General features: G+C 41.8%; 2 protein-coding genes and 1 long non-coding RNA gene across 4 annotated transcripts; 1 reads left to right on the top strand and 2 right to left on the bottom strand.

Annotated features, from left to right (window-relative positions):
* The first annotated feature begins 1,833 nt into the window (after positions 1-1,833).
* LOC144901992 (uncharacterized) lies at positions 1,834-2,893 on the top strand. Its single transcript, XR_013630204.1, has 2 exons — positions 1,834-2,342; positions 2,790-2,893. It is a non-coding gene; the product is annotated as an uncharacterized LOC144901992 (long non-coding RNA).
* Positions 1,849-3,388, bottom strand: LOC144901991 (uncharacterized). 2 transcript variants are annotated; one of them, XM_078798190.1, is made up of 7 exons: positions 3,139-3,388; positions 2,966-3,036; positions 2,608-2,784; positions 2,476-2,522; positions 2,326-2,403; positions 2,152-2,211; positions 1,849-2,070 (listed from the first exon to the last, which is right to left on the bottom strand). In XM_078798190.1, the coding sequence occupies exons 1-7, from the start codon at positions 3,306-3,308 to the stop codon at positions 1,921-1,923; spliced, it is 753 nt and encodes a 250-aa protein (XP_078654316.1). In that variant the 5' UTR covers positions 3,309-3,388; the 3' UTR covers positions 1,849-1,920. The 2 variants fall into 2 exon arrangements, with proteins under 2 accessions (XP_078654316.1, XP_078654317.1); XM_078798191.1 differs by having other exon boundaries at positions 2,152-2,208; positions 3,139-3,386.
* A 14,404-nt stretch (positions 3,389-17,792) lies between these two features.
* idh3g (isocitrate dehydrogenase (NAD(+)) 3 non-catalytic subunit gamma) lies at positions 17,793-22,966 on the bottom strand. The gene is made up of 13 exons (XM_058085472.2): positions 22,734-22,966; positions 22,504-22,551; positions 22,259-22,270; positions 21,519-21,616; positions 21,319-21,434; positions 20,819-20,879; positions 20,271-20,403; positions 19,806-19,939; positions 19,629-19,731; positions 19,403-19,549; positions 19,218-19,312; positions 18,380-18,440; positions 17,793-18,297 (listed from the first exon to the last, which is right to left on the bottom strand). The coding sequence occupies exons 1-13, from the start codon at positions 22,812-22,814 to the stop codon at positions 18,196-18,198; spliced, it is 1,191 nt and encodes a 396-aa protein (XP_057941455.2). The 5' UTR covers positions 22,815-22,966; the 3' UTR covers positions 17,793-18,195.
* Between the last annotated feature and the right edge of the window lie 617 nt (positions 22,967-23,583).

The raw sequence follows: 23,583 nt of genomic DNA, 5'->3' as shown, positions 1-23,583 counted from the left end.
ACTAATGTGTAATTCTGGGATGGCAAACCCAATCAACACCTGCCCCACTATGCCACAATAATCCCATGGAGGAAGAGGAGTTATGAAATGAAGTTGCATGATCTGTAGCAGTTTAGCCCAGTACTCCAAAATCCTGTAATGTACTTCCCAGGGCGAGGAGACCCAGGGGCCGTGGAAGCAACAGTATGACAATTCAGTCCATAAAAAGATCTTGCCATTGGTTTCCTGCTCTTTCCCTCCTGGGATAATGACGATGTCACTTTAATTTAAGACTTTGAGATGTTGGGGCAAAAAAAAGTGCTCCTTATAAACTGAATGCAAGACATCTGTCTGTTTTTGTGTATGTTCACTCTATGTCTTGGTGTTGACGATCGATGCAAAGTTAGTGACAGACAGCGGATTAGATGCACTTTTTTTTCCCATTGTAACTGTCCATCATGTGATATGCTTTAACTTGTAGATTGTTGGATGAGAGGTGGAACTAAGCCTCTAACAACAAAATAAAACCATCCCACGGTGGCCCCTATTTTTGTTACCATTCATTAGGTCACTCTGTACTGTTTAGTGTAACATAAACGTCCCAGGACAGCACGTACGGACATATGTTAGCTATCTTACAGGCAATTAGCCTTTCATGGATACACTGCACATGTATCTTGTGCCATTTGGATTACAGTTTAAACATCTGAAGAACATTAAAGCCACAGCTTTGAAACATGAAGTCATCCAAAGAGAATTCAAAGATTTCATTGGTTGTTTGTTCTTATTTGGTGATGTGTTAAGCTTCAATTTTCATGTTCCTTTTACATTGTAATGTGAATCCAAACAATTAAAATTGAAAATGTCAATCAGATAATCACAATGTTTTAAATGAATCAATCATGATTAATCAGCAACTTTGTCCGAAATATGCCCATTTTTGCTGTATTTAATGAACAAAAAGATAAATGACAGGACAGGATGATATATAGTATTTGTATGTATTAACAGCTCCAAATGAACCGAATATGTCAATCAAGCTAAAAAAAAAAAAAAAGACCACAAAAGTCTCATTATGCTCATTATGCTCATTTTTCGCCCCTTTGTATTGAGTTGTGGATGCCTATAGAGCAGCTAGACACCATAACCCGCACAGACAACTTTCTAGATCTTCCAGAATCTGCACCTATTCCAGCTGTATTTCTTTGGATTTGTGCCAGTTTTAATTTTTAACACAATAATACTACATTCTAACTAAATTTATAGGTCAGAAAAGTTGGAAAAAGCATAATAGGTTCCCTTTAATAGTAGCAGCACATTTGAATTACACTTAACACTGTGTTATTATGATCAATGAGCGGTTGCGTTCAAAGACACTACAACATTAGGTACACACAAGGGCAGCAGTAAGCATTCGGCATTTCTGGCTGGCATAAAATATGACATTAATAAAAAAGGAATACAACAGCGGGCACGATCGTGCATCAGTCACTGATGGTGTCGGCTTGTTTCAGATGGTGGCTGATAATAATAATAATAATAATAATACATTTTATTTGCATAGCACTTTTCAGGATACTCAAAGACGCTTTCCAGTGCCTGCGTTACCTCAGGGTGACCCCTGAGAGGGCCTGTGATATAATTGTGGCATGTGTTGTTCTCCATAATATTGCCACTGTTAGAGGAGAGCAACACCCTGCCCTACAAATGGAGGGGCATGATGACAACCCCATCCACCCCGCAGAGATGCAGGACGGAAGAACAGTCAGAGACAGCATATGCAATAATCATTTCACCGTTTAAAATCATAATCACCATCACCAACAGCAGTAAAATAAACAGAAAGACAATTTTTTTTATTTTGTCTTCTTTATTTCCTACAAATAAGGAAAAAAAATGGTTTCTTACTTTTTAATCGTTACAATCATCAACACAATTCACCTATGACCATGCACCCACCTCTAACTTGTGTTTTAATAATTCAATTTCCAGATCCGTTTTAGTTATCTGGCGGTCCAGCAGCACCATTTCTTTTTCTGTTTTTTGGACTGTTTTTAATAAATGCACTTTGTAGATTTCTCTTAGTGGTAGCTGGGAACACATAAGGATGACATTATACAGTTGCACATGAATTCCACTGAATTAACCTCTGGAATTTACTGAATATCTCACTGTGTCAATCTGTGCTGTGGAGGTTGAGGAACCCTCTTCCTGCTGCCCAGCCATGCTCTGTTAAAATGGATAAGAATCCGTTAATACTTCAGTGTAGGCTAAAAGTCACTATAATCCACAAAAGCATGTAAAGACATGTGAATGGAGAGGAAATCAGTAACATCAAGATTTTACCTCTGTAGGCCTCTCAGGCTCCCTCTCAGACACCACAGAGAAGGCAGCAGACATTGTGGTCCCATCATCTTCATCATCCTGTTTAGAGTGTTGTGTTTCACTATGCATTACTTTAAATATGGCATAATCTCTGGACTATTGGCTACTTACAGTTAAAGTGGCACATGGATCCACTAGACCAAGTACGCCTTCAGAATCTGTTGAGACAAAAGAAAAACACATGAAAGGGAAATTAACATTGAACTATAGGCCCAAAAGAAGTTTGAGGCCGAGGCCTATTACATCTTATCAAGGCTGGTGGCTCCTGTGTAATCATGTCCGAGGATGAGGTTCCTCCAGGGATCCCCTCTGCGACTGGCCTCCCGACAGTCTGACTCATGGCCAGCTCCTCTGCCTCGGTCAGACGTGGTGGGGGTGGTCCTCCGCCAGTTTTGCGGGCATCTGCCCGCTTTCTGTTGGCTGAGTAGAAGTTAGATGTTGCTTTTCATATGTCTGATTTAACTGTATACAGGCGAGGACATTTATGTGTGTGAAAACAATATTATGTTGGAGATAATGCACACTGAAACAGCCGCTGAATGATATTTAGTGGTAAACATGATTAAAAAGAGGCACCCTGACTGTTATGCTGAGGGCTTACCTGTTTGAACAATGTTTTTATATTTCATCTTCAGCTGCTTCCACGTTCTTTTTTCGCCGGTGGGATTACATCTCGGTGACATAAATTGTAGCTGTAACACCATTCTACTTGTTTGCATCTGTAGCCTAATATTATTGTGATTGCATAAATGTATATAATAAATTTAAACTTACGCATTGACTCGAGCAGTCATCTTCTGCCACGCTGACTCGCGTTCTTTCGCTGCTGCAGCCGTGTTGCTTTTCTTTTTAAAAACGCTTTCAAATTCGCCGTATGACTGCATTAATATATCCACTTCCAGAGGACTGAAATACGACGATCTTTTCTTCTCACTCGTTGCCATGGTGAATCGAGGGAACGAGGCTCCATTGATGAGGGCTTTTTAAAGTCGTGGTGCACGCGCTTAACTCAGAGTGAACAAACTCTGTGTTGATTGAACCAATTGAAATCAGAAACCCGTAACTCAGAGTTTCCTGTCTCAGAGTAGATCAACTCAGAGTTCAGGGTTAGACTCAGAGTTGGTTGAACCTGCTTCGTGAAACGGGGCCCTGCTCTCTGCATCCTGGGGTCTCAACGCAACGACATATGCGCCGACCGTGACACAGTAAAACCACAATAAAACACATTCCAACATTCCAACATTCAGAGTTAAAGACAAAGTTAAAAGCAGGGCACAGCATTCAGGTATAAAAAGGTAGACATTAAAAACAGATTTAAACAGGTGGGTTTTGAGTTGTTTTTTGAAGGTGGGAAGGTCAGGGCAAAACACAGAGAGAATGGGGCAAGGAATTCCAGAGGGGAGGGGGGCAGCAATGGAGAGGGCTGTCTCCCCAGGTTCGGAGCTTGGTCCTACAGAGAAGTTCCAAAAGTCTATAAAGTCAGTTGGAAAACTGCTTGTAATACTGAACGCGGTGCTTTTGAAAAAATTCAGTCAGCAAGGCTGACACATTGTTTTGTTTTTAGATGAAATAATTATTATATATATAATAAAAATGAAAGAATAAAGTTTCAAGGATCACTTACAAACACACACATATAGCTGAATAATAAACAATACAACTTCTGATCAATCCATGTCAATTTCAGATGTAAAATAATGTACAGCTTTAAGCCCCGCCCTTTTCAAATTAAACAACACCAACTTCTGGTGTATGCCACGCCCACAACGAGTACAGATACGGATACAGATTGGTCATCCCTAGTGGATACCTAGGCTCAACAAGATGCTGATTTTCCATCTGCATTTTTGACCGGAGGACTGGAGCACACGTCTTGTGCTGGAAGACACAGCCATCCCAAGGAGAAAGGACATCGGAAGTGTTGTCACTGCTGTTGTTGTTTAAGGAAGTAGCATTAGTGTATCATGTATAAGTCTATGTGTAGAAGTTTGGGTAGTGTTCATCAAAATCATCCAAATAGTGCTAACAGTGCAGTAATAGAGATACTGCAAGTATTCCATGTTATTGACACGTGAGGTCTTGGCAGCTTTACAACAGCAGGACCAAAAGTGCAGATAAAAAGGTATTTTTCTTTATTTCTAATGCCCAGCAGCAGCGGGGGAACAGAACAGCAACTGCCAAGCCAAAAGACACCCCAAACACAATGAAGCCACAACAGAAAGAGCACACACCTGAACTAAATAGGGATTATGAAATTAGAGGCAGGCGTGAAAAGAGCAGGGGTAAGGAAAATGGAAGGGAACAACAAAGGAAGTGGTTACAAAATAAGGGCATGGAAACCGGAACAGAGGCAAAGAAAGAACTAAAAGAGCTGTCACGAGCCCAATCGTGACAGTTATCATCAGTGTACGTGTTATTGCATGATCACAGCATGTACTGTACATCAAACGATACGGTTGTTAGAGGGTTAAGTTTTCATAGTCGAAATAGGTGTATCCCAATGACAGCATTGTAAGCTAGCTCAAATTAACTAGTTTTCTTGTGTTATAATATACAGAAAAGGTAAGAAATATATGTTCATGTTTCACATGAAGTTTGTGAATGATGGGTAAAATTGTGAAAAAAGTGCAGTTCCCCGCCAAATTAAGAGCTACAGAGTGAGTGATGAGAATATCCACTTCCGTTTTTATTGTCTTCCTGTTTTTTTTACACACACAAACACATTGTAAAGCCGTTTTGGGGATATTTGGAATGTCCTTGAATGCATCTCACTTTCTTATCATGAGAATGAGGAAGAGTCCTTCCCAGGTTATTTTTGACAGGTTTAACAAATATACATACTGTATATGTATACAATATGTACACTGGTATAAAGTATTTACTGGGGATTATGCATTTTTGCCGTATACGAGTATGAAACGAGTACATTTCGTCATTATCCATAACCGTGTTTAAAGACCATGCTCATTATGTGTTCACTCTTCAAGCTCTGTGATTGGCCAGTCACACACAGCGACCGCCTCTCCCCAGATGGCGGAAGCTCAGTCGTCCCTCATTCACGTACACGGTGCAATTGGCAAGTGAAAAAAGGGCTGGTGTTGCGTTGGTGACAATGCCTCCACTTTATTAGGTTTGCTTCAGCTCGCCTCTATTTGGGTTTGTATCTAAAGTTACTTGGTAAACTTGCATCGTTACGTATGCGGCCTTGTATGCAGGCAATTGACTGCCGCATTGACTGGCCACAACATTAGGTACGCCTCTGCAATGGCTGCATCATGTGGCTATGGTCAAATCTATTGTAAATATTATAATATTAATATTGTAATTCATGTTTCCACCGCACGTTTCACAAGAGAGCTGCTGTCGTCTAATTTGGCTGATCAGCTAAAGTCACAAGTTCTGAACGCTGTGTCTTTTGAGAAAAATACAGTGAACAAGGCTGACAGATGATTTCCCTATCCGCCATCATCACGTCTGCATGAATCACCAACCCCACACAGATCATTAAAAAATAGGTCCTACAGATCAATTACACATATACAAAGCACACTTATGGCGGGATAATAAATATAGCAACTTCTGATCACTCCATGTCAATTTCAGACTTAATATAAGGTACAGATGTAAGCCCCACACATTCCCGGTTTATGCCCACCCCATACGGATTCGGATACAGATCATTCAGATGGGTGAACAGATACAGATACAGATATCGGTGTACTCGCTCATCCCTAGTATTCACCCCCAACCCATCCATTTTCTGAACCGGTTATCTTCATCGCGGGGGTATGCTAGACTAAAGTTGACTTCAGGCGAGAAGCGGGGTAAATCCTGGACTGGTCTCCGGCCGATCGTGCCGTGGCTGTCAAACAGGCCAGGAATACTGTTAACTAAATGCAAAGTTGTAAAAATAAGTCTCAAGTCGAGACTTGAACATTTCTACTATGGTAGCAGCTTTAATTTCAGGAGGTAGGGTATTCCACAGTGTTGGAGCACAAATAGAAAAGGGTCTAAAGGCTCTTGTTTCTGGATGTTAGCATTGCCAAAAGGCCGGCGTGTTGTGAGCGTAGGTATCTGGGTGGAGCATAGGGTACAACTAGGTCAACCAGATAGGAAGGTGCCAACCCATGTAATACTTTGTAGGCAAGTAACAGGACCTTAAAGTCACATCTTAAATGAACTGGGAGCCAGTGCAAGTTAGCTAGTACTGGAGAAATACGGCCCAATTTACGCATCCTTGTGAAGAGTCGTGCTGCGACATTTTGTACTAAGTGCAGACTTTTCAAAGAAAAGAAAAGATATTAAAAGATAAATTTCACACCAAGATTTTTAGCCAAGTCACTTTGGGTAATGCTGCTTTTATAAAAACTCAGAGTGGTGTCCTTAAACAGGCAACTCTGTTTAGTGTGGCCAATAATCAACATCTCAGTTTTGTCAGGGTTTAAGAGTTATGGGACATCCATTATTTAATATCAATAAGATTAGAGCAGTTCCATGGGTCAGTTAGCTTTAATGGCACATAAGGGTGAGTGTTGTTGGCATAACAGTGAAAGCTAAACTTAGATTTGCAAGTGATGTCGCCGAGTGGCAACATATAAATGGGGGCCAAGCACTGATCCTTGTGGGACTCCGTAAGTGACACCACTGTACTCAGAGGTCACATTATCATAAACTACACAGTGCATCCAGTCCACGAGATAACATCTAAGCCGAGAAAGTACTGGACTGGTAGCACCGTGTGTTTGAAGGTGTCCCAATAGGTAATCAACGGTATCAAAGACACTGTCTAGTAAGTATTTAGGGTTATTTTTGTTAAGGTCAATTAATCTAGAAAAATAATAGTATTTGCTGAGATGAGACCCTGTTTGTATTTTCTCAGATTATCCGCCCATGCCTGACGCACGACCCCAAGTTTAGTCACGTGCCATTTGCGCTCCAATCTCCGACGTAACTGTTTCAGCTTTCATCCATAAACCAAGGAGTAAGTCTTTTGGGATGAGATTACTATATTACTATATTACTATACCTTAATGGTGCTCCGGTATCAAGAGCTTTATTGTCTATAGGACTCGTATGCGAGGAAAAGGAGGAACCCGCTGAGGACAGTAGCTCAGTGCAGTAACAGTGAAGAACTCATATTAGGACTGCTAGAGCACTGATTCCGCTCAGAGCGGTGGCATTGGGTTAAGACTTCACATTTTCAAGACTTCAAAGGTATCAATTTCAGTCTGTGTTTGTGTGGGTGGGTGAGTTGGTGTTTATATCATACTTAGGCTTCTGGGCGTCAGGCAACAGGATGATGGGAAGTCATCAAGGAGAAGGCTTGCCAAAGGGCTTTGTAGCGGGAACAAGGAAGGGGGCCACTCAGGTATGTGCACTCGAGGACCCGCTGAAAGAAGCATCAGGTCATCAGCCGGGAAAGCATGTGAGAACACCAAGTGACAAACCCTCTTCGTCAGAACTGATAATAACAGTGTTTTTCTTAAAAGATACCAACTGGAAAATAGTGTTCTTCACTAGATGTGAAGATACGTTACATCCACTTCGTTTGTTTGTCAGTCTCCAAGCATTTGTACAAGACATTCGAAAACTGCATTTTAAGTAAGTGGAGGTTGCCAAGAACTACATCCTAAGAGATAAAGCCTAATGGCGATAGATCTGCTGAGAAACATCACGAGAGCTTAGTGCTATTCCCGATATATTTACTTCTTCGTCTCCTCTGGACTGGCACTTGCAGCTTTTCAGAGATGGCCAGATAAAAGGAAAGATGGAAGCAACTAGGTCAGGTTAGTGCAGTGCCAACATTTTGGGTGCCTTTAAACACGATTTGTGTTGGCTCTGGTTGTGTCAGTGATTAGGTGCTTTTAACCACCAGTGTTATCGTGCCAGTTCGAATTGGTTCACCAACTCCGGCAGCCATCAAAGCCACTCCTCTGACGCTCACATTTCCCTCCGGCGCCATTAGCTCTGATTAAAGATATGTGCTTGAAATCATGAGTCGAGGAACCTCGGGAAAGCACGTCACGCTTTATGAGAGGGCCCAGTGTTCATTCAGCCCACGTTCATGAAGATTCGTTCAGAAGAATTGACTGCAGAAATATAATCAAAAGCTGTGTTTTCCACTGGATTATATCGATGTTTTTTCATCAAAACACTTGAGAGATTCTTCACCTCAGGGGGGCGAGGAGTACAGCAGACAGCCTTGACGAGGGAGGGGTCATGTTTGTCAGAATGAGGAAATAGCAACAGAAGCAAAGCAGACATGGCTCTGGCTGTATTTACTGTTCTGTAATGAAAGGCTCCTCTTATGAGTTTTAAAAGGACTACACATATTTTGGATTGTCATGATGTCTTTGCCTTATGGTAGAGGTGAGGAAAACATGGGACCATCCTTCAAAGGTCTCGTCTCTTTCAACACCACAAAATTGTCTGTAAAGAAGGTGCATGAGATCACCAACAATGAGACCTTCAAAGGTGAAATGATGAGGACAAAAATGGAACCTCGCCCTGATGGCTTTCAATGTTACTGGTAAAACAAGGAGATCCCACCTGAGATGTTCTCCACATGAAAGTGGAGGGGGGCGCCATCGTCATTCAACAGGACAAGGCTACAGTTCACAATACCTGCTTGACAAAGGACCTCTTCCAGAGGAATAATGTCAAACCTGTAGAAATCCTCCCCCTGAGGACTCTAAGTGGGTTTCGAATAGAGGATAAGGGAGTCTTAAAGAACCAAATTATAGAATGAGAACCAGATTGTTTATTCCTGACAACAATACCTAATACAGACGTCCGGGCTTATCTGCAGTCCCTGTATGCCTTCAAGTAAGTGGGTCTTATTACAGCGCAGCTGCAAAAAAGCACCCTTCCTTTCCCTGCCCGGCCTTTTATACACTCCAGGCTGGAGTCCTGAGGCTGAAGTCCTGGACTGATCAGCTTTTGCCACTGCCCTCGCTTGAACCGCTTTCATGGTGTTTCTGCTTTTGTTTGTTCACTGGGGCAATAAGGCATCTTTCCTTTGTTCGCAGGGGCATCAAGGCATCTTTCCTTTGTTCGCATAGGCATCAAGGCATCTGGAACATTCAGCTTTTCCTTTGTTGCAAAGCAAGCTGTTCTCGATGTTTCCACCAAAACTGTCAGTTGTCACGTTAGTCCCTTTTTGGGTGGGTGGGTGCGTGTATAAGTATCTTTTGTCTGTATTTGTGAGACTATGTGTTTGCTTTTATCTTTAGCTAGCAAAATTGAGCAAATACCTTCACACCTTTGGACCATCTTGTTCTCCTGATCTAAATTTAGTTGAGAACATTTGGGGTTATATGGCAAGGGACCTTTACAAAAATGGACATCAGTTCCAGAGAATGGATTCTCCCTGTGAAGCCATCTTCATCACCTGGAGCATCATTTCCACTAGTCTCCTGGGAACGCTGGCATCAAACATGCCCAGACCAATTTCCGAGGTGGTTACGGAGAATGGTGCAACTAGTCATTACTCGGAGTGTCACGAGACACCCAACTCATGGAACAAGATGATGCAGGAGTCCACGAGAACGAGAAGACGATATTTTAAAATTGACCTGATGAGAATAAAAACAAAAAATATAATTTTACATTGTGTAGTTTTTGAGAAAAATGATGGTCGCATATGTTGACACTTGAATTTCATCGTCATTATATTTTGATAAAACACAAAAATTGTCAAAATTTAGTAATGATTTGCAAAACAATTTATTTAAACTTTAAAAATTTAAATTTTAAACATTTCCCAAGTGCAACAACATTTGAAGGACTGCTAACAGTTGCAGGAAGATGCATTTGTGTAAGTCAGTAAAGTAACAAGTCTAAAGTAAGTAAAAAATGATCAAAGTAGGTGCAATGCTTCAGACAGGGATAAATGGTCAGCAAAAATGACAAATTTAATATATGATTATAAAAAAATTTAATCAGATTAATCATGGTTTTCAAATTAATTGATCATGATTAATCACCATGTCTCACTATGTCTGAAATATGCCCATTTTTACTGTATTTTTATTGAAAGAAAGACAAATTATAGGGCAGAATTATATATATTTGAATTGTTAACAGCGACAAAATTAAAATGGGGAACATAAAAAAGAGATGGCACACATGTCTGAAAATCTATTTAGCTAACATTGCTTGAATTATCGCCTGAAGTCAGCTGGGATAGGCTCCAGCATACCCCCGCCACCCTAGAGAGGATACGTGGCACAGAAGATGGATGGATGGATGGATGGTCATAGCAGATTATTGGAATCAGACTTTCATTCGTTCATTCATTTTCTACCGCTTATCCTCACGAGGGTCGCGGGGGTGCTGGAGCCTATCCCAGCTGTCTTTGGGCAAGGGGTGGGGTACATGTACTAGCATGTTTTTGGAATGTGGGAGGAAACCGGAGTACCCTGAGAAAATCCACGCATGCACGGGGAGAACATGCAAACTCCACACAGAGATGGCCGAGGGTGGGGAATGTTCCACAAATTGACCAAATATACCAAAAATGTAGAATAAATAATAACAAAATACTATCATGAGAACACAATACTTCTTTTAATATGTCACCTTTCACTCTGTAAAGTTGTGAAATCATGTATTTACTTTGCAAACCAAAGATCTCAGTGAGTGTTGACTGCGTTGTTATTTCTCCGATGGGAAACTGGATATGTTTGAGGGGAGCGAGTTGGTTTTGCTGCCTTTACTGTTGCTACCACTTTGGATTAAATTCAGCGTATAGGCTGGTTGGTGTTGATGGTTCACCTTGCTCATTATCAATATTCCAACACGGGTTGTGACATTTGGCTTTTCTTTTTTCAACTGGTCTTAAAATGTAAAAAGCTCAACAAAGCTGAGTCACAGGACATATTTATGTGATTAAAGTGAAAAAGTCCACGTAACTCTTTGCTTTGGCAACCAAGGGGAACAAACACACTGGAAGTGGTGATCTGCAGGGCTGCAAAGTGGGGGTTTCTGCGGGGGTGCTGTCGCTTACGCTCCACTTTGAGGGGAGCGGAGTGGCGATGAGCTCAGGCTGGTGTAATGTGGGTTGTCATGAGTGCAGCATGCTTCCCTGCTTGTAATGTATCTCTAGCAGTGCCCTCTGAACTCATAGCAGCGACACAGACGGCAAAACGCTTAACAGCATTGAAGATCCGGAAACAAAGCAGGAGGGATTGAAAAGCAAAGAAAAAGATATTGAGAGAACATTGAGAATGGAAGAAGAAATATTTCAAATGGACCAAATATCATCAATAATCAAACCAGCACTAGTTCTACGTCTGGTCCGAGCCCAGATGCGTCATCTCAATGGACCTGCTAAGCAACACGTGTCCGCTAATCTATCATGAATATAAAACCAAAACAGAAATAGCTGCAGGCCTGCCTCCTTCTCAGTTTGCCAAGCGTCTTTCGGTGGGGGGGAAAAATGCGTGAGGTAGCCGAGGAAAAGCGAGCAAGACGGACTGGTTCCAATTTAGACACAATGCAATAAAGCTTCTGACATGCTCACTGACCCCCCACTGCCAGTGCAACATTTGAGCACAGCAGACCCCTGAGCGAGCAGATTAGCAGGGTGCAGCCACGCAAAGCTGCTGCTTGTGTAGCACAGGTGGAATCTGTCCGGGGTTGGGAACATGGCAACAGGAGCAGCATAGTGTCATATATACAGTATCAATGCTTAAGAAATATACAGTATGATCATCTTACTGAAGCACTGAAGGGTCATTCTCCAAATACTTTCACTTTAAATATCTTTACATTAAGAACATGAAGTGACTCTAAGGCCTACCGCACCAATACATCAAATCATAAACATACTGTACATGCAAACACGTGCATCATGTCTAACTGGGAACTAAGAGAGCACATGTGGTTTTATTTAACGAGTCCACAAGATAAATAAATGCTGCGTGAGATAAACATGAAGCATGCATGTATGTTTCTTCATCTACTGTATCAATGGAGGCCTTCTATGGCAACTACCGACACAAAACAGGACATTTTTTCACTTGGCGCTGCACAGTTGAAAAGTGGTTGGCATGTTGGCCACGCAGTCAGGAGATCTGAGTTTGATTCTCCACTTGGGCATCTCTGTGTCGAGTTTGCATGTTCTCCCCCGTGCGGGTACTCCAGTTTCCTCCCACGTTCCACAAACATGCATCGTATATCTCGATATGCCCTGCAAGGGGCTGGTCTTGTCAGGCTTGGCCTGACTTACATGGAAAGACTCGTATGGACCTGGGAATTTCAGACAGGATCAATCATTTTGGAAATAGGAAATGGGCCCAGAACCTGGAAGCAAAGCTCTTAGACCCCACTCTTGGTTATTCCTGGAGGATGTTATGAGATGTTATGTTGCTAACTGCTGAGCTAAGTTAGCATTGCCACTAATAGATATTGTTAGCATGTTATGAGATGTTATGTTGTTAACTGCTGAGCTAAGTTAGCATTGCCACTAATAGATATTGTTAGCATGTTATGAGATGTTATGTTGCTAACTGCTGAGCTAAGTTAGCATTGCCACTAATGGATATTGTTAGCATGTTATGAGATGTTATGTTGCTAACTGCTGAGCTAAGTTAGCATTGCCACTAATAGATATTGTTAGCATGTTATGAGATGTTATGTTGCTAACTGCTGAGCTAAGTTAGCATTGCCACTAATAGATATTGTTAGCATGTTATGAGATGTTATGTTGTTAACTGCTGAGCTAAGTTAGCATTGCCACTAATGGATATTGTTAGCATGTTATGAGATGTTATGTTGCTAACTGCTGAGCTAAGTTAGCATTGCCACTAATGGATATTGTTAGCATGCTATTTTAGTGTGTTTAGTGTACTGCTTATAGCTGAGATGGTATGTTGCTAACTGCTAGCTTTATAAATATTGCAGTAGGGTAGATGAATATCATTAATTATTCCCAGTAACATATAGTTAAAGGCAAATTGTCTATTTGAGAAGTGTGTATCAAACTGGTAGCCCTTAGCATTCATCAGGACCCAAGAAGTAAGAAGTTTCTAAAAGGTTGGTGACCCCGGTCTAAGAAATTCAAATAAAAACAATAAGTGGATATTCTTGTCACTCACTTTGTAACCCTTAATGCTCAGTACATTTTACTGCATTTAATGAGTCTGGGAATTCCATAAAATTCACCCAAAACATGTGAAATCATCTTAAATGACGTGGTGTCTTTGAACACAACTCCTCATTGCTCATAATAAAACAGTGCAAGTCTTATTAAGGCTTAAGGCTGCACGGTGACTGAGTGGTTAGTGCACAGGCCTCACAGCTCGGAGACCCGAGTTAAATTCCACTCTCGGCCATCTCTGTGTGGAGTTTGCATGTTCTCTCCGTGCATGCGTGGGTTTTCTCCGGGTACTTTGATTTCCTCCCACATTCCAAAAACATGCTAGGTTAATTGGCGACTCCAAATTGTCCATAGGTATGAATGTGAGTGGGAATGGTTGTTTGTCTATATGTGCCCTGTGATTGGCTGGGTTAGGCTCCTGCACCCCCCACAACCCTTGTGAGGAAAAAGCGGTAGAAAATGACTGAATGAATGAATGTTGTACACAGTAAAATGTTCAGTGTAATAATTTTCGCATATAAAATGAATGTCAACTCTAAATAGTGTTAAATTAACTATATATTAAGTGTTGGCTTTTAACACCGGTTAAGAGTTAATATTAAAATCAACTCCATTCGAGAGTCACATTTTACTCTCTAAAGAGTAGTATTTTATTCATATGACCCCCCGACCCCTTCAAATTTCCCCACTGAGGGACGAATAAAGGCATATCTTATCTTATCTTTAACAGCAACAAGAGGTCAGTTTTAACTCTGAATAGGGGGTAAAAGATCAACTCCAAAAGCAGAGTTCTATTAACTCTCCTGTGGAGTCAATGGATGGTCACGCATGTACACTCAGATTGAGTTGATTTTAACTCACATGGAGTTTATTCCAAAGACCAAAATTTGCTGTGTACCGCATATCCGAGGCTTAAATTCTCGTTTTCTTATTTCTTATAAATTCTTGTTATAATGCACAGAAAAGGGGAAGAAATATGTGTTCATGTTTCACACAAGGATTGTAAATGATTTCCAAACAGTTCCCCTTTAAGAAAAGTCAGAAAAGAGTCACAAGCTTTATTAGGTTATTTGTTGATCTATTTGTGATCTACGAGCTGACAAGGAAGCCACTCAACTGCTCAGTGAACTCCCGTGTGGCTACAATAGAAATTTTAAATATTATGCTGTTCTTTCCCCAGGCTCTTTCTTCATGTTCCAATGCCACGTTCATTAACACGCTCTCCTTTTCAGTCTTTTCCATTTTATCTGTTTATTTTTCCAGAGCACCCCAATCACGTCACTTGGTGGCCAGAAGACTAACGATGGAGCCATCCATCATGAGATTAGGCCTGTCACAGCTGAAGAACTTACTGGATGTCCCTCTACAGAGGAAGCCAGGGCGAGCCCCCAAACACAGCCAGCTGATCGCTGACGTAACCACAATCTTTGGAATCGCTGGAGCCAAGAAGCAGCTATTTGTACAGTGGTATGAAAAGGTTTGGGCACCCCTGATCATATTCAAGATGTTCCTTTGTAAATGACTGGTTGTTGGGATCATCCATTCCAGGTAAATATATCATATAGCAGACCAACACAGGGATAGATGAGAAGGGAAATGAACTTTATAGGATTTACAGAAAGTCTACAATCATTATTTAAACTAAAGTAGGCAGGTGGGTACATTTGGGCACCCTTGTTGTTTTATTGGTTAGAATACCTTTAACACTAATTATTGGTACACAACATTAGTTTGGTAAGCTAATTGACCCTTGACCTGCATACACAAGTGAAGCCAATCATAGAAAGGGTATTTAAGATGGCCAATGGCAAGTTGCATCTTCTCTGAAGAGTAGCACCATGGTAGCCTCAAAACAACTGTCACATGACCTGAGAGCAAAGATTGTTCAACATCATGGTCTAGGGGATGGATACAAAAGCTACCTCAGAGATTTCAGCTGTCAGCTTCCACTCTGAGGAACATAGTGAGGAAATGGAAGACCACAGGAACAGTTCTAGTTAAGGCCAAGAAAAATCCCAGATAAGCAGAGGCCAAGGATGGTGAGACGAGTCAAAGTCAACCCACAGACCAGCTCCAAAGACCTCCAACATGATCTTGGTGCAGATGGTGTCACTGTGCATCCTTTAACTATTCTGGGAGAGTCATGAGGAAGAAGCCTTTTCTGATCACATGCCACAAACGGAGTGGCTTGAGGTATGCTAAAGCACATTTGGACAAGCCAGCTTCATTTTGGAATAAGGTGCTGTGGACTGATGAAAGTCAAATGGAGTTATTTGGACATAACGCGGGGCGGTATGCATGGCGGATAAAGAACACAGCATTCCAAGACAAACACCTGCTACCCACAGTAACATTTGGTGGTGGTTCCATCATGCTGTGGAGCTGTGTGACCAGTGCAGGTACTGGAAATCTTCTTCAAGTTGAAGGTGGCATGGATTCCAGTCAGTATCAGCAGATTGTTGGCTGGATACTTCCACCAAGACAATGACCCTAAACACTGCTCCAATTCTACTAAGGCATTCATGCAGAGGAACAAGTACAACGTTCTGGGATGGCCATCTCACCCTCTGAGGGTGTACAGTTTAAGGCAGGTCCACATTTGGATCATTTAGCCTATGGCTGTCTCCTTTAGTACGTTGTACCCAAAGTTTGTTCCCAAACTTTTTTTTTTTACAGTCGTGTACCCCTTAAGACTCTGATTTTAGCATGCTTCCCTATGAATCGATTTGTGTAGACCTAATTTGAGCTTCACTTTTTGTCCACTCAGGATGGCTCTGGTTTAAGTCTACATATTCACTTCATAGCCAATTGAAGGCTAATGTTTAACAATCATGAGAAAGCAGTTGTTTATCGTTGATGTCTGTTAGAAGTAGAACATTTTGGAACGTTGTCTTAATGTTGCATGAGCAACAAGTGGTTGGTTGTGTAAATATCACCGACTTTGGGCTGCATGTTGAACAGGAGCACAGAGGTTGTATTCTGCTGTTAAAAATGGCAAAATTAAGAAAGGTTGAAACTTTCAAAGATATTGTTTTTAAATTGTGTTTGTAAAATGGCTCTTTTGATAGTTAAGGTTGCCGACCCCTGCCCTAGACTTATTTGGCATACCCTACTGCTACCCCAATTGTGACAAATGAGTAAAAGTAGCGTGCTTGGATCCACAGTTCTTGATTTGAGCTCCAACTACCAATTTACTCTTACTTTCAGTCTACGTTTTAGCATATTTCCACAGCATTCAAATAGCGCTTCAGCTTCCAAACAGCCCCCGTGTTCGTTCTAAATGGGGATTTTCATACCTTTTCAAAGTGTTTCAGTTATTTTGAGCTTTTCAGAATTCACATACAATGTCTGCTGACATTGCACCATTTAGTTATATTTGAATTGTAAATGAAACTTGTATTATTAGTGCAATCATTTACCTAATCGTGTCTGGTCCGGCCTCAGCGGACACAACTAGGGAAACAGGGGGAGGGCGGATAAATTGTGAATTAGCCAGAAGTGCATGCTCAATCAAATGTGATGGATGTATGTTGGATTCAGGAATCCAGACTGAGCACCCCCCCTCCAAGCTAAACACCCCACAGCACCGCTCTTTGGAAGCCACCTGCTAAACTTCCATGGTGTCATCACACTTTGGCCGGTGGCTGGATCAGCCAGAGAAACACGTAAGTGAACGATCGGTATTGGATTACACACAGAGGCCGGCCCTTTTGCAGATGCACACTGAATGCTGGCCCATGGAGATCAAGTGGCCGCTGGTCTGTTGCGTACATTTCCCCTTTGGTCCGTGTAATCCACCGCCATCTGCCTCCTACTTTGACTCCAGGGGATGGCTCAGGGGGGGCGGCGATGAGTGAAAGAGGGAAGAGTGTGCATCATGAAGCGATATGAGGTCAATTGCATGAGAGAAAGACAATGATGAGAACACGCCGAACCTATGTGGGGAGCCGCTTGCAAAAAGCACAAATAAAAAGAATAAATCCAAAAGAATTACTTCTTATGATCCAAAGGGGTGGAATGGGAGTCAAACGGCTATTGGCCAGCAGGCAGAGGGCAGCTCAAGGACACACCACTTTGGTTCTCTAAAGGTGGAAATGGACAAATGGAGTCTTCAATGCAAACAACTTCATGGCGACACTTTCTGCCCACACAGAAAATACTCTCATATGATTTGGAGCCCACATCTGGAACACTGCCGCTATGATGAACTAAGTTATTTCTGCACGTTTGGCTCCTCTGGAAAGAGCTGCTGCCCCCTAGCGACAAAACATATATCAAAACTTACAGTGTACTATTATGGCTACATTACTTGATAAACAAATAATACTTCAGGCAGATTAATTTAATTATTTGTATATGAAAAAGTATTTGTTCCTAATTATAAGCAAAATAACATGAGCCTATATTCAGACAGGAAGTGCTTTAAGTGTGATCATGTGAGTCAAAGACTTGCATGGCAAAAGCCTCATGTTTGCACTGGATAAATGAAGATGACATGAGAATGATGTCAACATACAGATCGTGCCATCGGTAAGATATACAGTACAGACTTTTCCATTGCAAGTTACAGCACAAAGAATGACAAATGCATTCATCATACAGTAAAGTGTGTTGTTTTACGATACAGAACAAAGAATGTGACTGGACAAGATCTCCAATGGGGGCATTATCAAGAGATAAGGGTGGGGCTATAACCGTTTCAATGTCAATAATACAAAGACATTTTGTTTTTAGATGTCAGCTGTGTGTTGCCCTTTGCTGTGGATGATTCTCATGATGGACTGAACCACCTCTAAAGTGGTGCCCTGCCCCCCAATATCCGCTGTGTGCAACTGAAGGGACAAGAAGAGAAACCGTTTGTGTTAAAAAAGGTGACGCATCTTAGTTCAAGCTGGCTTGTGAAGGCAGACTCACCCGGGTTTCATTCATGGTCGTGAGGACTGCATTCCGGATCAACGTTGCATAATCATACAGCCTGGAGCCATGCAAATACAAATAGACGGTGTGGACATTGAAAGGGTGAACGAAAATACATTTCTGGAGATCACAATAGATGAAAATACGAGCTGGAAACCTCATATTACAAATGTACAACATAAGGTGGCCAGAAATATTTCAGTATTGAACAAAGCAAAATTTGTTCTCAATCAGAAATCACTCCACACTCTTTATTGCTCTCTGGTTCTACCATATCTTACTTATTGTGTGGAAACAGCTAAAATAATGCCTAAGGCTAAAAACAACCAATTACCTAAAAATGTCATCCAATACTTTTCTCCAAGAGAGGAGAAATATGATCTCAGGGAAGAAGTACATTTGAAACACTTCTATGCTAGGACTACGTTAAAAAGCCATAGTATTTCAGTATGTGGAATCAAACTATGGAATGGATTGAGTAAGGACCTCAAACAATGCACAACGATGAGCCAATTCAAGAAACAATACAAGCAGTTGATGTTTGCTAAATACAAGGATGAAGAGTCTTGAACCAGTCATGATGTGCTATATATATCACTATATTGACACTTACTATGGTACCCATTATGTCATTGGATGGTCATATCACCTCGTACATTTGTTCAGGAAGTGAACAAATGTAACAGTTACTGATTGTAAAAGTACCAGATGGAGGGGTAGGATTTATGATGCTCATTTATGATGTTCAAATGAAATAAAACCATTACCATTACCAAATAAGGAAGAGTCTAAACAGTTCTACCACAGATTAACACCAAAGTGCAATATAACTTACTTAAGATGGTCAAGCATCATGCAGCTGGCCAGGAGCAGGGCCGTGGGGTTTGCAATGTTCCTGTTTGCAATGCTCTTCCCTGTGTTCCTTGTGGCCTGGAAATGGATTGTTCATTAGCTTATCTTCCTAACACTACGCCTGTACTTTAGATTCCTGTAAAAAGCAAAGTCTCATCAAACACTCACCGTTTCAAAGACGGCATAGTCGCGGCCGTAATTGGCCCCAGGCACCAGGCCAGGCCCACCCACCAGGCCAGCACACACATTGCTGACCACATTGCCATAAAGGTTGGGCATGACCATCACATCAAACTGCTGCGGATTCGACACCAGCTAGACAGACGAAAGAGATGTACACAAACTGCAGGACACTGGACTTGAACATTGTCCCTGAGCTGGTGCATATTGCTACCTGCATGGTGGTGTTGTCCACAATCATGCTGTCAAATGTGATGTCGGGGTAGCCCGAGGCCACTTCTCTGCAACACTGCAGGAACAAGCCATCACCCAGTTTCCTGTGAGCAACACAGTATTACGTAAGACCAGAGCGGATTGGACAACTCACATTCAACATTACCGAGTCGCTCACATGATGTTGGCCTTGTGGACCGCGGTAACCCTGCGCCGCCCTTTCTCTCTGGCCAGCTGAAAGGCATAGTCTGCGATGCGGAGGGAATTGTTCCTGGTGATTATTTTGAGAGACTCCACAACACCGGACACACTCTACAAGAAAACAACATGTACAACCAATCACATAGTGTAGTACTGAATTATTGATCGGTAAGAACTGTGCCTATTGGTCGTTTATGACTGAAGTAGTGCTGGAATTGGTGCATTTGGATCAGTCTACTTATTTGTAGTCTAAGAAGATATCTATACAGGTGGTACTCAGGCTACGTACAAGTTCACTTCCTTGACTGTGATCTACTACCATTTTATGGTTATTATCCAAGTATATACGAGTATGCAACCAAGAAACACACAAAGTATTAGCATTTGACAAGGCTGACACAGATGTAGAGTAAAGTATGTGGCCAGTCAATAAATGCCTCACCTCGTGCTCCAAACTGCTGTACTCTCCCTCAGTATTTTCTCGGATAATCATGATGTCGATGTTCTTATGGCGGGTCTGGACCCCAGGGAGGGACTGGCAGTGCATCACATTGGCATAAAGGTCCAGGCTTGTGCTGTTGACATAATCATTGAACAACGACATTCATTCGTTCATTTTCTACCGCTTATCCTCAAAAGAGGCGCGGGGTACTGGAGCCTATCCCAGCTGTCTTCGGACTGGTGGCCAGCCAATCACAGGGCACATATAGACAAACAACCATTCCCACCCACATTCATACCTATGGACAATTTGAAGTGGCCAATTAACCTAGCATGTTTTTGGAATGGGGGAGGAAACCGGAGTACCCGGCGAAAACCCACGCATGCACGGGGAGAACATGCAAACTCCACACAGCGATGGCCAAGGGTGGAATCGAACTCGCGTCTCCTAGCTGCGTGGTCTACACCACCAACCACTCGTACTCAACAACGACATTCAAGACTATAAATAAACATAACAACCGACCTAAGTATTCGTTTAAAACTCACCGTAGGAGATTATTCCTGGACTTGACAGACGGGGGCATGGTGTGTTTGGTTTCTATGTTACCTGTCAGCATAATTAAGAATAGTTCATTTATTATTTTCATTCATTCAGTCATTTTCTACCGCTTTTCCTCACGAGGCTGGAGCCTATCCCAGCTGTCTTCAGGTGAGAGGCGGGGTACACTCTGGACTGGTCGCCAGCCAATCACAGGGCACATATAGACAAACAACCATTCCCACCCACATTCATACCTATGGACAATTTGGAATCGCCAATTAACCTAGCATGTTTTTGGAATGGGGGAGGAATCCGGAGTACCCGGAGAAAACCCACGCATGCACAGGGAGAACATGCAAACTCCACACAGAGATGGCCGAGGGTGGAATTGAACCCTGGTCTCCTAGCTGTGAGGTCTGCGTGCTAACCACTAGACCGCCGTGCCGCCCGCTCATTTATTATTTGTCAATTTATTATATAGGATAAGAAGTTGTAACTGAATCACCTTTGAGGGCTACGCCATTACGTCGAATGGCGGTGATGGCATTGTTGATATCGTCTTCCGTCTCCAAGGCGGAGTTAACATGTACCACTTCAAAGTCCACTGGCACACAGCTGAACCTGTGATGGAGGCAGATGGAATGTACCTGTAGCAAAGTCAACACCTTGAAACAGTTGAAAGTTTGATTTTACACTTTTTCCTACCTGAAAACTTCTCTGACGTGATTAAAGAGCTCAGGACCAATTCCATCTCCGGGTATGAGAGTCACAGTGTGTCTGCCTCCATACTTAGCTGGGGGAGGCTGTGTTGATATTTAGACGTAGAAAAATGCTTACATAATGTAGATACACACATGCTTCCATACATCCTTCACATACATTTTAAAAGATATGACGTCAATGACGTGTTGTGTGTAATTATTAAAGAACGTCATGAACGCATGCCACGGTTAACTTTCCTCGTCAAAATCGATTTAGTTTGAATATGCCACCGCCTTCAAATAATATTATTTGTATGTTTTTGTAACTCAAACTCCCAAAATGGCACACCTGTCCCAACAAATGGACAAGGATGACTTTTGAAAATTATACTTTAATAGCACTTTAAAGCTGTTGAGATAAGTGAAAAACCCTCATTCGAATAACTTGTTAGCAAAAGCTCATAAACACGTCTAAAAAGAAGCCTGTTCAATTTGAAATTACCGGAGCTTGTAAAAGTCAGATGATGAAACCAGTACAGTGGAACCTCAGTTAGCATCCACACCAGTCAACATCTTGCCTCGGTTTGCATACATTCTCTGGTTAGCATACAAAAAGGCCGGTGTTGTCTCATGTTTTTAATGCACTGTGTAAATCCAACCGTGTTCTGAATGTATTTTAACCCTTAGATGCATAAGTGGGTCAAAATGACCCGGGATAAGTAAACAGTAGTAAATTATACTTACAATATTTCCTCCCTTTAGAAGACAACAGCAAGGAATACAGAGGGACATAAGCAAAGAAATCAAAATTATGATGAATAAGCAAATACTGAATAGTTTATTCAGTGCTATAAGATTATATTTAAATATTGTACAGTCATTCAACTAGCAGTTTCTCCATAAATAGGAAAACAGTCTAAGTGTAAATTAAAAAAAATCACATGTATTCACTTGGACTTGAGACAATGCCAGGTTTTAAATCCACTCACAGTCAGCATCGTTTTATTCCTGTGACATGACACGGTTGTCCCAAATACCTGAAGAACACCATTTAAAACATCTGTAAGAACACGTTTACAAATGAACAACCATTTCAAGCTAACTAATGCAATTGACCAGCAAATGTTTGACCTTGTGCTACGATGACAATATAAAGCAGTTTGGCCTTCATCTACATAACCGTTGGAGTCGTAAACAAAAGGACACTTTATTTTCTTACTTTGGCTGTGGTTCCTGCTACTCCAGTCCAAAATGGTTTGAGGATTTTGGCCATGGAGAGCGTCGCACTGTGCGCAGCCATCTTGAGACTGATACACAGGGACACTAGGTGGGGTTATAGGTGGGGTTATTTTCTTCTTCTTCTTCTCCTTCTTCTTCTTCTCCTCCTTCTTCTTCTTCTTTAGGCTTAATGGCGGGTTGCAACCACAGAAATGAAAGACGTAGAAAGCTCACACCCGGACACAACACGCAGCGCGCGGTGTCGCCGCCGCGCAGTGCTTCAGTGCATACGCCGCCATCTTGTGTAGCACAACTTGGCAGCTCAGCGTGCGCAGTGTATAGGCATGTTTAGGTAGTTTAAAGGTAGTTTACAGCCGCATAGTGGGGCATTTTAATGCCTTATCGCGTCCAGAATTTCAGAAACCATCAGTAAGAACGTCGAAAATCGCAAACGAACAAGGCAATGCTACACAAGATGGCGGACTCGCGGCGACAAAAACGTACGGCTCATGAGTTTTCTATGTAATGTACTTCTGTGGTTGCAACCATGACTTAAAAAAGGTGCATACCGCCACCTACTGTACCAGTGAATATTTTATATTCAGATGAGAAAGAGAGAAATGAAAACAACAATTATAATAATGGTAATAAATATTGTTTTATACAGTCCTGTGTCCTTTAAATAAGCTATCACCACCCTCTGTGTATCTCTAACACCCTCACCAACTGTTCCTCGTATACTCTAAATGCTCCACTGCTCCTACTTTACTAATCATTTTCCTTAGCTTTATACGCTCTTCCTTATATGTTCTACAATGTAACAATATGTGTTCTACATCCTTTATAGCCTT

The sequence above is a fragment of the Doryrhamphus excisus genome, linkage group LG17 (assembly GCF_037039965.1).
Source record: "Doryrhamphus excisus strain RoL-2023G ecotype Guam linkage group LG17, RoL_Dexc_Guam_v1.1, whole genome shotgun sequence".
Classification (NCBI taxonomy): Eukaryota; Metazoa; Chordata; class Actinopteri; order Syngnathiformes; family Syngnathidae; genus Doryrhamphus; species Doryrhamphus excisus.
The sequence above is the reverse complement of the archived record's forward strand: the minus strand, read 5'-3'. Positions and strand labels throughout refer to the sequence as shown.